The 14,634-nt window shown below is 32.6% G+C and overlaps 2 protein-coding genes across 2 annotated transcripts; both read left to right on the top strand.

Annotated features, from left to right (window-relative positions):
* The first annotated feature begins 587 nt into the window (after positions 1–587).
* On the top strand, positions 588–1,714 carry LOC145047195 (putative glutathione S-transferase). Its single transcript, XM_078995426.1, has 2 exons — positions 588–979; positions 1,261–1,714. Exons 1-2 carry the CDS (start codon positions 659–661, stop codon positions 1,612–1,614), a joined length of 675 nt encoding a protein of 224 aa, XP_078851552.1. The 5' UTR covers positions 588–658; the 3' UTR covers positions 1,615–1,714.
* Positions 1,715–12,948: 11,234 nt separating this feature from the next.
* Positions 12,949–14,339, top strand: LOC145047196 (putative glutathione S-transferase). Its single transcript, XM_078995427.1, has 2 exons — positions 12,949–13,450; positions 13,814–14,339. Exons 1-2 carry the CDS (start codon positions 13,136–13,138, stop codon positions 14,165–14,167), a joined length of 669 nt encoding a protein of 222 aa, XP_078851553.1. The 5' UTR covers positions 12,949–13,135; the 3' UTR covers positions 14,168–14,339.
* The last annotated feature ends 295 nt before the right edge of the window (positions 14,340–14,634 follow it).

Genomic DNA, 14,634 nt, shown 5'->3' with positions numbered 1-14,634 from the left:
AGTTTAAGATTCTATTATATTTACCCTAAAAAACAATCAAAGACAAACATTTATGTCCGCATGGTTGGTGAATGTCAAATAATTAATTCTCACTCATGCTTAATGATTAAATTTGATAGTGATAGTTGAAACTAATTTAAATTGACCTTACATAAATCATGTGAAAAATAAAATATTCTCACAAATATGTAGCTGGGTTCTACTTGGCAAAAAGAAACCTACCTATCGTGGGTTTGTTAATATTATGTAGCGTCATTTATGGCTATCTTGCTACAATTTAAAAAATATGATCGGACGATGATACAATTCAATTTTATTTAGTAAATTTACTGAGTAAAGTTAGTGAATAAGTCAATTAAATAATCAAAAACTATGGACAATACAATTTTTTTTTTCCAAAATCGTAAATAAGTACAGTTAGAATATTGAAGCAGTGACTTTTGATGAAATCATCCCTGATGTCATTATCTCTTGCGCCTCACAAGTCACAAATCAAACTCAAAGCGTCTTTCACTTACAATATAATAACAATTAAAATTATATATTTGACTGACCTGAACGGCTGAACCCATGTATCCCACATTATATATCTACGCACTTCCATCCACACAAACACAAACCAATTAGTGAATAACTGAATATCACCAAGAACCCAACAATGGTGAAACAAGAAGAAGTGATTCTACTGGATTTCTGGCCAAGCATGTATGGAATGAGGGTCAGGATAGCCCTTGCTGAAAAAGGTGTTTCATATGAGTACAGAGAAGAGAATTTGAGGAACAAGAGTCAGCTTCTCGAGGAGATGAACCCAATTCACAAGAAAATTCCGGTCCTCATTCACAATGGCAAACCGATCTGCGAGTCCAGCATCATCGTTGAGTATATTGATGAAGAGTGGAAAGAAAAAGCTCCATTGTTTCCTTCTGATACCTACGGCAAAGCTCGTGCCAGGTTTTGGGTCGATTTTATTGACAAGAAGGTAACTCTCATCTTTTCTTCATTTTTCTTTTAATATATACTATTACTATTCTATTTACTTCGCGCAGTTTAAGTTGACGTTTGATTTTTCTTGATTCTTGCAAAAATTTCCATTGTGGTTGTCTCAAGTCATTTGAAACTCTTTGTGAAAATGCAAGCGAAAAAGAAGAGACTTTTGGATTGTAATTGTGGAATACTTTGTAAATATTCCACCATATATACGATGGATGGTCTTAGCTTATCGAACCTTTTGTCTGACTTCGTGTATGGAAATGCGCGCAGGTATACCACAATGGGAGGATATTGTTGTACACTGCAAAAGCGGAAGAACATGAGGCATCCAGGAAAGAGTTTATAGATTCCCTTAAACTAATTGAAGGAGAGCTTGGAGACAAACCTTACTTTGGTGGTGACAGTTTCGGCTACGTTGATGCGGCTTTGATCCCGTTTTATGCATGGCTTCATGCGTATGAAACATATGGGGAATTGAACGTTGAACAAGACTGTCCAATATTGATTGGTTGGGCTAAAAGGTGCTTTCAGAACAAGGGGAGCGTGTCTAGTGTTCTTCCTGAGTCCCTAAAGGTCCTTGCCTTCGTTCAGCAGATGAGGAAGAGACTTGGACTTGATGTGTAGAAGTTTGAGGTATCAAAGCCGATTTGTTGTTTTACTTTGGATGTACTCGATCAATGTTGTGTTTGACTTTTATAAATAAAGTGGTATTTTCGATTTTGAATTGGAAAGACTGATAATGTAAACAGAATATTGCCATGTTTGGAATTTGGAGTTTGGTCTAAGCATTGATTTTTTAAAAGGGTCTTAAGTTTTAACATGCTATGTGGTTTTGATGTGGTAATAACCATTTTATCATTTTGTATTACCTTTTATTGAATAAATTTTAAAAAAATATAAACACCATACAAAATCCAAATTAACATAAATCAAAATTTATCTTCAATAATTTATAATGATCTTTTGAGATACATTTACAAAAATAACATCAAATTTTTATATCCCAATGATTTCAAAGTTAAAAAAAAGTATATTTGACATTGAATGTGGAGACATAAATGACAACGAATTTGCAACCGAATTTTGATGATGAATTTGTAATTCTTCTCCATCATTACATAAAACATGATATCCCCTCAAAATTTTCTTTCAAACATTTCAACTTGTAAATCCAAATTCAATAAGGAAACAAATAAACTCAATGGAAAGTTATGTACTCATCATCATAAATTGAATGAATGATCTTTACGTATGTAGGCTTGGGTTTAAATAGGCCCCAAACCCGGGGATTTAGTTTTTCACCTCTCAGCGTCTACTCCGCGAGTCGACTCTCTGACTCGTCGAGTAGATCATTAATCCCACGTGGCCAAACATGAGTGTATGTTACAATTAATAAAGACGGAAAAGAACTAATCATCTATCTAAACTAATTTCTAAAAACAATACGTACACCCGGCGCTTGGCGCGGGTAAACGACTAGTTACGGTGTGTGTGTTTGTGTGTGTGTGTATATATATATATACATACATACATACCAAATCTATCACCAACTTTTCAAAGTATGTTGCTAGAATCGATAATTTGTTATAATCTCCGATTGTTATAACTTGTATAAACTACTTCCAATTCACACAAAGTTCATGCATAATTGCTAGATAATGATGCACCATCACTTATGTATCAAACTCCGTATGATATGAATCATTATCCCTAGCTCAAAGTTTGAAAAAAAATCCCTCAAATAACAATCAGTTAGTTGTTTTATCATCTTCTATCTTAAGATTTCAAACAATATTCATATTTTTCTTGAAACTTGATACTAGTAATAAAAAGTTTTATCAAAATTTGTCATATTCTACCTTAATATAAACAATTTGAGACACAAATCTAGAAACAAATACATGTATCATATGACCATCCAGATTGGACATGAAATGCAAAGAAAATTAAAATCAAGGACTGATACTCAATATCTAGGGTAAAAAAAGAAAAAGAAAAAATTGATGTGTTTCTAAGAATCGGGTTTCAAGGGGAAAAAAGAACAATCGATCTATTTATAGAGAATTTATTTTCAAGAAAAAAACTTACCTGCAACATGAGGTCGTCATCACTTACGGTGCTAGCAGAGGCGGTGCAGCTTTTGGTGGCGAAGTCAATTCCGGAGGGAGCAGATAGCTATAGATTGGAGAGGTGGGATAAGGGATGGGTGGGAGGAGAAGGGGAAATTTTTTTAGAGCTTAGCGTCGATAGTCATGGTAGGAGTCGATTTCAGGGAGGTTGACGCCATGAGGAAGTGGGAGGAGGTGATCGGCGCTCAAGATGGTCGGAGGTGGGAGGAGACGATCTGAAGGTGGGTGTGTTGTTTTGAAGGCACACGTATTAGCTTAGGAGGGTAAAAGAGGGAAGGATACATTTTTTTATACAATCAGCCTTAAGGGAGTGGATTGCGGTTTGGCCACACTCCCTACCACATAGGCAGGGGAACACCGCCCCTATGCGGTCCTGGGTGCAGTTTAGCCATACCTCTCCTAAAATCTGTTGCACTCTTCTCTCTCTCTCTTCATTTGTCTTTTCTCTTTTCTCCTTTCTCCCATCTTTCTCTTTCTCTACCATGGTTCCCACACCCTAGGTGTGGTAAAGAACCATACTTTGTGTGATATAAATGATCTGGCTCCTAAGTGTCAGAGGAGGGAGTGCGGTGCTTGTGGTACCACTCCTTCCAGACTTAGGGGTAGCAAATTGGGTTATCGTGTCGTGTTTTTGTCTGACACGACACGACAATGTTTTATATAACACAAATACGACACGCCACGATGTTGTGTTTTTTTAACTAACACGAAAATGAACGAATTAAATAACAAAAAACACGACGTGTCACGGTAAAGATATTATAATATAACAATTAGTTTATTTAATATCTATTTAATCGTGCATAACACAACCAACACGAAAAACACAGCAAATAAATGTTAAATCGTGTCAACTTCATGTTGAATTTTGAAAACGAAGACGACATGATATGATATAATGTTTTTTTTTACTTGATACAATAAGAATTCGAATTTTAGTTTCATCCCAATTTCTTTTCATGTCTTGTATTTTTGTCGTGTCATCAATTGTCACCCTAGATACAAATCTAAGTCTGAAAGTTTAAAAGATTTTTATAAAATTAATAGAATTTTATTGTTATGCTACAAAACACTTTTAATCTGAAAAATTAAGAGCTTTCCTTTTAATTGGTCAGTTAAAAGGCTATCAAATAACCTTAGAGTTTGCACAAAAATGTTTATGGGTTGCACCCCTTGCACTTTTATTTACTTGTAGTCGCCATTGATGCATAGAAACATTAAAAGGTAAATGTTGTGAAGAAAAATGATAATCAATTTTACACCTTAACTTCCACACAAATTTTAAATATGATTTTTTTTTTTAAAACTTAACTGTTGTCATTTGTTGTGGTTGTTAATACATAGTAGAGTAAGTTAGACAAAGGTCCATATGGTTTACAAAAAGCAATTCAAAGTTCAAAAGAATTATTCGTCACAATTGGTGGTTTTGATCCTTAGCCAAATGAGTTGGTTATTTAAATTAATTCGAAAAAGTAAAATTTATACATGACCCTCTCGAAACCCTCACACCCCACCCCTTCCATTTGATTTCCTCTTTGGAAACACAAATCCACAATCATTCTCCATCATTCCCCAATAAAAACATAAATCTATACTATTCTTCGTCGACAAATATAAATAGAATTCACGTGTAATAGATAAAATTCATTTTTGAAAAATCAAAAAAAAGATGGAAAACAACTAGATTGCAACAATCACGAGCATGTGGATCTAATGCAGCGGTGGTGCCTCCTACGCTTTCAGGATATACTTTGTCTCCCGTAAATCCAACCAAGGTTATGGTAAAATAACTCTCAGCCAATCAACGTCTTCAAGGAGATGATCAATGCTAACATTGGAGTTTTATCTGGTCTCCTAATCCATGCCGTCACCAATAACTATGATGGTTCAACACCCTAGTTTACTTGTTTTGGATCAATTTATTTAATGTTTTAACCCAACATTAATCTGACATGACAATGACATGTTTATCAAATGTATTGTATGCTTCCATCATTAACACCGAACAACATGGATCCAGATGGGTGATCTGGATCCACGTTGTTCGGTGTCAATGATGGAAGCATACAATCGATTTGGTAAACATGTCATTGTCATGTTAGATTAATGTTGGGTTAAAACATTAAATATATTGATCCTAACCCTAACTGTTTATTTTTCTTGTTTTGTAGTAATTCATTTACTTAAACAAGTTGAAATCTCTTACCAAAATTCATTTATTTCATGTTGGGTTAGAGGGTTTAGGATTAGACCTTGTAAAAATGTCTCATCAGATTGGAACATTACGATGATTGAAATCTCTTAATCAAATATTAAACAAGTTGAATCAGGTTTTGTTTTTATATTTCTCTGTTGCAACGTTAATTTTTTTTATTTTTTTATTTTTTTTATTTTATGGAATGTGATATTTTTATTTGTGTTATTAATTTATCCACTTAAAATAAACGTGTTTTGAGTTTTATACCCGCATCATGATTCTCCCTCTTAAATTAAATTAGGAGTATAAAAGTCAAAACATTTTTATTTAAAGTGGATAAATTAAAAATTAAAGTGGAATCATGGTTTCTTTTTGGTAATAGAAAAATCTTCCTTAATAAATGAATGTTTTTTTACCACATGTCAATTTTTTATGAGTTTTGATACTTGTAATTTTGTGGTATTTTTGAAATAAATATTGTTCACTTGTTAATTTTTGGTTTGTTTCAATTTTTAAAATTAAAGTCATATATTTATATATGTAAAGTATTAAATATAATATATATTATATTAAATTGCAATAAATACATTTCTTTCTTTCTTATTTTAAAATTGTACATTAAAAAATGTTTTATGTTTACACTTTAATGTTTAATTTTTTTTTTAAATCAACCTGTATAATATACGAGTTTCAGACCTAGTATCATAATATGACAAACAACGATATATTTGTTTTAAGTTATTAAGCCTCTAATTACAAATTTAATTTTTGGTTTTGTTATAGCATTGACACATTTTTTTAAGTTACATGGATTCCAAATCACAAAATAAGAAATAAAAATAGCTACGTCACGTAGCTTTCCTTATTACTTCCTTCAACCTAATCATTAACCCACATCACATCCTTTAACCTGAAACCCTAGTTTGATCCTCCCGTTTTCTTAAAGTTGAATGTGGTTATAACCCTTAATTTCGATGTTATTATAGGTTGCACATGAGAATTAGGATATCTTGGACAAAAGATAATCATAAGAGAAGATTTGTAAATTGCCTAAGAGGGTGTTTAAAATCATTTAAAAACCACTTATTGAGTTTTTATAAAATCAACAAGTTAGAAAAAAAAATGTTTGGCAATGTGAAAATGATTTTTAAAATAACTTTGCTGTCAACCCTTTTAAAAAATTTCAATAAGTTAGAACTTTTAATTTTTTAAAACTCCTTGTGACTTTTTAAATTGTAAAAGCTAAAATACCTTGTATAAGTTAAGATAAATATTAAATTATTTTTTTTATTAAAATATTAACTTTTTCGACTACAAAAGCTAATCTGGTCATTTTTTAAAAACTCATTTTCTTACGACAGTAAGTCAATAACTATTTTTACCTTAAATTCTTTGCCTCTTTGGTAAATACAAAATATGACAAATTTATAGAAGACAACCATATGTTTCTTATAGATCCTCTGAATGTTGGGTCACTGTCTTCTTGAATGCTTTTTAGTGTTTTTCACTTCACAGTTCATTATTGTTTTAGTTACCATTTCAAGATTTGATTAATGCTGAGTTCATTTTAAAACATTTAAAAGGTTATCATCTTCGGGATACGAAAATGCAAAATAAATAAATAACAAAAGGAAAACGTAATAATAATATTGGAAGCAAAAAAAGGAGCTTACGTCAAATAGTGAACAATTATTATTCTAACGAAACAATTGGCTCGTAAAGAAACTTTTAAACTTCAAACTATCATTTTTAATAAATGGAGGTTTTTTTTGCCACGTATCATCATCTCCTTTATTTTGATACTTATCATTTTATGATAATTTAAAAAATTTTATTTTCCACTTGTCATTTTTTAAGGATTTATATTTTTTTAAAATAAAATTCCATAAAATTGTAATTGATTCTATAAGGAAATAAAATCATCAATATTAATTTGTTAATAAATTCTCATAAATACTTCAAATGATTTAGTTTCTTTAGCAAATTTTCAGAAGATTAAATTATGTTATGTAAAGTATTACATTATAAAATATTTCATATTTATATATTAATATTAATATTTTATTTTTAATACACCCGTATAATATACGGGTCTCACACCTAATATATATATATATATATATATATATATATATATATATATATATATATATATATATATATATATATTGAATTCTCTAACGTACAATACTTTTATTTTATTGGACCAAAATCTTTTATTTTTTTTCTATTCTCCACCGCCATTGCCTCCAAATGTCGATTCTGCTTATTTCGTCTCAGATGCTTCTCGGTTTTTCTCCACTGTCTTATCTCATGTATTTGTTTTTTTTTTTCTCATCGCCTCCGTCAACTCAACTACAAGAGGCATGCTTCTTCGATTCATCGATTTGGTCAGTCTCAACCCACATAAAAGACACTTGCTTCTTTGAAGATTCCGATGTTCCATTCTATTCGTTTAGGGTTGCTGCCAACGATCGGGACTTCTTTCGCATCTTCCCTAAAATCAAAATCGTTTTATGTTTCTCCATCGGAACTGAAATCTTTGTGTTCTTCATAGAGTAATTCTTATCCTCTGTAGTGTTGGTGGTGCTCAAACTCAATCAATTACTGTTGATAGACAAATGAGAAGACATGAAGTTCCAGGATTTGCTTTTATCAATAAACTTGATTGAATGGGTGTAGATCCAATGAAGGTTCTCAATAAAATATTTCTCCTCTTTTCTTCCCCATTAAAAAAGGGCAAAATTATCAAAATTGTATTAATTTATTGACTTTTTCAATTAGGCAAGGAAAAAGCTTCGACATCATTGTTCTACAGTGCAAATACCGTTAAGATTGGCATTGGCTGCAGAAAAGAGGCGTCAGTTAATTGAAGCAGTTTCTGATGTTGTCGATCAGTTTGCTGAAGTATTCCTCAATGATGAACCTATATTAGTTTCTCATCTTGAGGTATACTCACAATTTCGATATAAAATGTTATTTTTACAAAGATTATGGGGTATAAATATAATAGTAATTCTTTTTTGTACATTGGTTTGAAACAGGCAGCTATTTGTAGAGCCACTATAACACAAAAATTTATACCAATATTTATGGGTAGTGGGTTTAAAAATATGGTAAGTAACATCACTTTGTACTTTTCCTTTGTGATAACGATAATAATACTTTTTGTTTCTTTAAACATTTCTATTTTAAGCATGTAGTAAACATTTTGCAAAAATGAGGGCTACACAGCTTGAGAAACAGGTAATCAGAACTTTTATTTGCTTATATTTTGGCTCTTAATAGTTATAATATGTTATTTAAATCTAAAAAAAAAGACAATCTTCTATTCATTAGGTCAGACATCTTGGAGAAGGTGTTTCTTAAGAAGCAAACTTTTAAGCAGGCAAGAACAAACATTTTCCTAATCTGTTATTACATGTCTGAGTCAATGTTTTAACACACTTTCTCATTATCTTGTGCAATGTTATTACATGTCTAAGTCAATGTTTTAACATACTTTCTCATTATCTTGTGCAATTTAGGAAGGAGGTAACTTTAAAACAAAGGGAGGTTTGTGTACTACACTGTTTGTTATATATGTATTTGATTCTGCAACATTATAAATAATATTTATATTAGTATAATGTATAAACACGAGGGATAAATAAATTACTTCTATGCTGCTTTCAAGGGTGCATTAGAACAAAATGGAGGGGTAAATATTGGTATTAGAGGGGGAGAATTAGATGTTGTTTGTGTGGACGATTTCAAGGATATCTTATCCTTGATTTCGTCCAACCTATAATAAGGATAATCATTGCCCTTTACCATCCACCTCAATAGCGACGATGATGATGCCCCAATGACAAAAAGGCGGTTCAAGAAGCTTAACAAAAAACTGGATTCTCTTTTAGAGTCTTCCACATCTCCATTTTCATCCAAATGGGAATACATGCTGACATCCCACAAATCCACTATGGAGATGCTCACAACAGCAAATGCCAAAGTCCTCGAAGATTCATCCAAGGCAATTAAAGCTTCCGAGAAGACTATTTTTGAAACGACTAAAATAGTCGAAAAACTATCTCAGGAGGTGACTGATTTTATGGTTGAATTCAGAAGCTCCTCTGACAAAAATACCGACGCCATGAACAAGGTGGTCACAGGATTTTGTACTTCTTTACAAGTTGTAAAGGAGGCACTCTCACTAGTTCATTCTGAAATCCAAGTCGATAATGTTGAACTTAACATTTCTATTCTCACAAAGATTGAAAAGTTGTAACAAGACTTGGAACCTGAAAACAACATCATGGATCAGTTGGCTGAGAAAACTCAGAAGGCCAAGGTCTTTTTTGGAAAACTAAAAAATGCTACCAAACAGGTTGCTGATCTTGAAAATGAGAGAACTATCGTTAAAAGCTATCTTTTCGAGATCAATTAGTATCCGATGAGGCTTGTTGAGACTCGTGACTCCTTGTTCAGAGTCTCGGTTCGACAACATCTATGTGACAAGCTTCAACCGGTTTTTGCTATGCCGAATCAAATCGAAGGTGTTTCGGGAAGCAGGGCTCTTCAGAAGCAAGGGGGATACAAGGAGCAACAGTCTAAGACTGAAACTGAACAGAAGGATAATGTAGCTTCTGGTTGTGACATACTTTAAGATAAATGCAAAGGTGTTATGAAAGATGAATATGAAGAAAATCTGAAGATAACTGAATCCGAAAGGATTGCTATGGAGAAGCGTGATAAAGAGCTGGATGATCTCCAGGCTCTTCGGAAAGAGTTAAAAGCAAAGGAAGTTGAGGCTAAAAATGCGAAGGTAATGCTTGAAACTCAGAAGTCGTTATTTCCTCCTTGGTCAGTAGAGCGAATTAAGAAAGAGGCAATCGATGATCCAAGCATCTACTGGCTGGAGCCCTTCATCTCGTTTGATCTACATAATGATGTGGAATCTCAATTGGATTTTCCGATCACACCAAGGGCATTTCTCTTTTGTTGTTTTGAGAAGATATATAAGTTTTTGATTTTGTACATTGTTACAAATCAGAAGTTGTTTTCTTTCTAATTGAAGTATGCCAAGCCACAATAAAAGTCTTGGAGCCTGAAGAAGTTAAGTGCAGTAAGGGTTAAATCGCATGTTTAGATCGAAGACTTTCTAAACATTCAGTTCAAGGGATTTAGAGGAGCCAATCACATTGTGGATGAGTTCACCTTGGCAGACCTGCCTTTTATGAACCCATATGATTGGATCTTATTGTTCAACATCGTTATGAAAGACGAAACGAAATATGAGCCTATCGTAGCGTATTTGAAAAGGATGCTCATTTGTTATGTCCTTGAAATTGCGAAAATGGATGTTGAAATTGCATCCGTTATGAAAAAGAGGCCTATCTTGATGCCAGAAGAGCAACCGAAGGATATTTAGAAGCAGAAAGTTGGGATAATCCGAAAAGGGCTTTGGAGCGTCATTTATAACAGAAAGGAGGGAGAAGCTATTCAGAAAAGTATGTTCTATCTGCGAGACAAACACCTGTATTCTATTGTTGTTCTGAAGACTATTCTTTCTATGGCTCAACCCTGCAAAGCGAACACTTTTGCCGACCTTGAATGCTTTTCGGATTTGATCAGATGGTACTTATGCGTCTGAAACACACTTCTGAATTTAATGCCTTAACTTTTCGACGCGAAACGAAGACACTAAAGATGCTCCTTCTGAATTTGACACAAAGGGGGAGATTGTTGGGTCTATTAAGTGTTGTGTCAAATATGTGATTGTATAATTTTATTTATTCTGGTATGGGTCTATCCATTATCGTTTTGCTTTCTATTCTTAACCTATATATAGTGCATGCATGTAACATATTAGGGTTACACTTTCAACCCTAATTGTCATTTGGACGCTCTCACAGTGAAGTTCCATCTTGAGAACTCTTCTACTACCGTTTAATCAAAGCATTATTTATTTCGGAGTTTTTTTTCCTCTAAAATTCGAAATCCAAAATTTTAGTTCGGAATCTGCAATGTCTTTCCGGAATCGGTCAAAAAAGTGTTTTTACTTGGTCCAGAATGCCTATTCCAGACCAAATAATTATTTTTGCTAAAAAAATTGGTTATTTTCTTCAAATTCATGTTAAAAAGTAGCTAGATTAGTTAATTTCCGTTAGTTAAATGTCTTATTTTTCTCACTTTCTCTTTTATTCCACATTTTTACCGTTTTATTTATTTATTTATTAAATTAGAACTTTTATTTCAGTTTTTTTATACCTTTTTTTACTGTTTTTTTAAATAATATATATATATTTAAATATCCATTTTTTTTTATACATACATCCGACCATCAAATTTTAGTCATCATAAATTAAACATACAATAAATTTTAAGGTGCAAAAACTCAAACATTACACATACAATGTTGTTAAGGTAAAAAAAACTCAACATTGTTTGTTAGAAAAAAAAAACTCAAATATTTTTTGTTACAAAATGAAAAGCATCACAATTAGCTTGAACTTGAATTGGTAACAAATCTTTACCTCTAAAAAAGAAAGGAAAAAAAATAACCACAACAATACCATAACAATATTTTTGTTTTAATTACTTTGGTATAAATGAACATTGTTTTCAATTAATGACTCGGTAGCCTACATTCCACGAAGATTGGTGTTTCTGAATATACATACTATTTTTTAGTCTTGTTGAACGAGGACGACATTTTTTATTCCATAATAATTCTAAATTTGAAAGTAATTCATTAAATGTCAAAAGATGCTTCATCTTCATCTTCATCTTCATCTCCAATTCCATCTTCTAATATTTTATTTAACTCAACTTCATTGTCTATATTAATCACGTTAGTCACAACAACAACTTGAAAGATTATAGAAATTTTTTTATTGTCAATTATGTCTATAATAGAATTCATCTACAAAACAAACAAAAAATGATCACACCAATGTGTCATAACAAGAAAAAAGAAACATAATAACATGTTTGCAATCAATCCATCTATAAATAGATAAAAAAAAAAGTAAGTTACGATAAAATCCATCTACAAAAAAATTAAATAAAAGCTATAATTGACCAACAATTTGTCTAACGAGAAGCTGAATCGAGAAAAGCAAAATAAAAAAACAAAAACTAACTAGAAAACTGAAGAATTAGATTCGAGAAGCAACAATTCGTCGTAAACAAGTAGGAAGAATCAAAATCGATAAAAGTTTTTCATACCTCGAATGGAGTGATGAGTGGTGGAGGAGGTCGCAGGTCACCAACAACAAGTAGAGAAGGCCGCAGGTGGTCGACGATGCGTGGAGGAGTGACAATGAGTGGAGCCCTAGTTTGCGATGTCATTTTTTTAAAAAGAAACATATTTAAAAAAACAAAAAAAATTAGATTTCACATTAAAGTAATACCATTTTGATATTTTTAAACGAACACTAAACGATAAATATTTTTTCCATCATTCTATCATGGTCAAAAACTCTAACTCTAACGATACGATGGCTAACTTGAGGCATTAACAAAGTTTGAGATATTTTGTAGCAAATCAAGTACCTATAGTAGTTTTTTCTATTCCCTTTAAATAAATAAAAAATACGACCAGACAAATCGAATTTCGCTTATATAAGACTAGGTGGAGCTAGCCAGCTAGAAATAGACTACAATCACCTTTAAAGAAACTTGGAAACTTCGCCCTGCATCATTTATTTACTCATTCCATTTCCGTTTCCATTTTCATTCCCACAAACACACAGTGAGTAGTGAAGAACTGAATATCACCAATTAAGAAGTCAAGAACTCATTAACTGAATATCACCGAGAACCCAGGTAGCCAAAGATGGCGAAACAAGAAGTTATTCTCCTAGATTTCTGGCCAAGCATGTATGGGATGAAGGTCAGGATAGCACTTGCTGAAAAGGGTGTTTCATACGAATACAGAGAAGAAGATTTGATAAACAAGAGTCAGCTTCTCTTGGAGATGAACCCGATTCACAAGAAAATTCCGGTCCTAATTCACAACGGCAAACCGATCTGCGAGTCAAACATCATATTTGAGTATATTGATGAAGAGTGGAAAGATAAAGCTCCATTGCTTCCTTCTGATACTTACGGCAGAGCTCGGGCGAGGTTTTTGGTCGACTTTATTGAGAAGGTAACTCTTTGACTTCTCCTTGACTTTGTTTTGATATACTATTGTCTATTACTATTACGTTTCGACTGTTCTTGATTCACCCTTGAAGATAATGGCTAATATTTCCATATCTTGGTTGTCTCAAATCAGTTGAAAGTTTTTGACTAGTTTCAAGCCATATCTACCTATACATTGCATCGGATAGGAGTTTTAAGAAGCTGTGGTGACTTGTCATGAACTACGTTGTGGGTGTTTTCTTGTCTTGATTGTATAAATTATCCAAAGAGGAGGAATACTTTGTAATCCCTAGATCTATTATACGATGGAAATGGTCTTTAGATTATGGAATCGTTTGTCTAACTTAATTTGTGTATGGAAATTCAGGTATACCACAATGGGAGGATATTGTTGTACACTGCAAAAGCGGAAGAACATGAGGCATCCAGGAAAGAGTTTATAGATTCCCTTAAACTAATTGAAGGAGAGCTTGGAGACAAACCTTATTTTGGAGGTGACAGTTTCGGTTACGTTGATGCGTCTTTGATCCCATTTTATGCATGGCTTCAAGCCTATGAAACGTTTGGGGAATTGAACGTAGGACAAGACTGCCCAAAACTGATTGGTTGGGCTAAAAGGTGCTTTCAGAACAAGGAGAGCGTGTCTAATGTTCTTCCTGAGTCGCTAAAGATAGTTGCCTTCGTTCAACAGGTAAGGAAGATTTTTGGAGTCGGTGAGTAGAACTTTGAGGTATCACAGCCGATTTGTTGTTTGTGTTATTGCTTATTTCGCTTTCTTAACAAAAAATAAATAAACAAAAAAAAAATACTTAGATGTGTTTGTCTTTTATTAAGAAAATTGTATTATTGAATATTAATTGTGAAATGGAAAGACTTATTGGTGTATTTGGTGCTCATAATATTTCAATTTATATTTCAATTAAGCAAAGTCTACTCGCAATATTAATTGTGAAATGGAAAGACTTGTTGGTGTATCTAGGACTCATAATATTTCAATTAATCAGAAGTCTACTCGCAATATATTAACGAGGTGCGTTCGAGTTTTTTACAGAGCAAACTCAATCCCCATACAGATTTCTATAAAAAAAATCCTTACATGTGGCACCACAAGAAATAATTTAAAGGAATTGAACCTCCACCCTCACATCCTAATTAAATATAAAATTCAATGCATCATCCTAGTTGGGC

This window comes from Lactuca saligna, chromosome 5, assembly GCF_052625555.1.
Source record: "Lactuca saligna cultivar CGN05327 chromosome 5, ASM5262555v1, whole genome shotgun sequence".
Lineage (NCBI taxonomy): Eukaryota > Viridiplantae > Streptophyta > Magnoliopsida > Asterales > Asteraceae > Lactuca > Lactuca saligna.
Note: the sequence above shows the minus strand (reverse complement) of the source record. Positions and strands in the feature narration are given on the sequence as shown.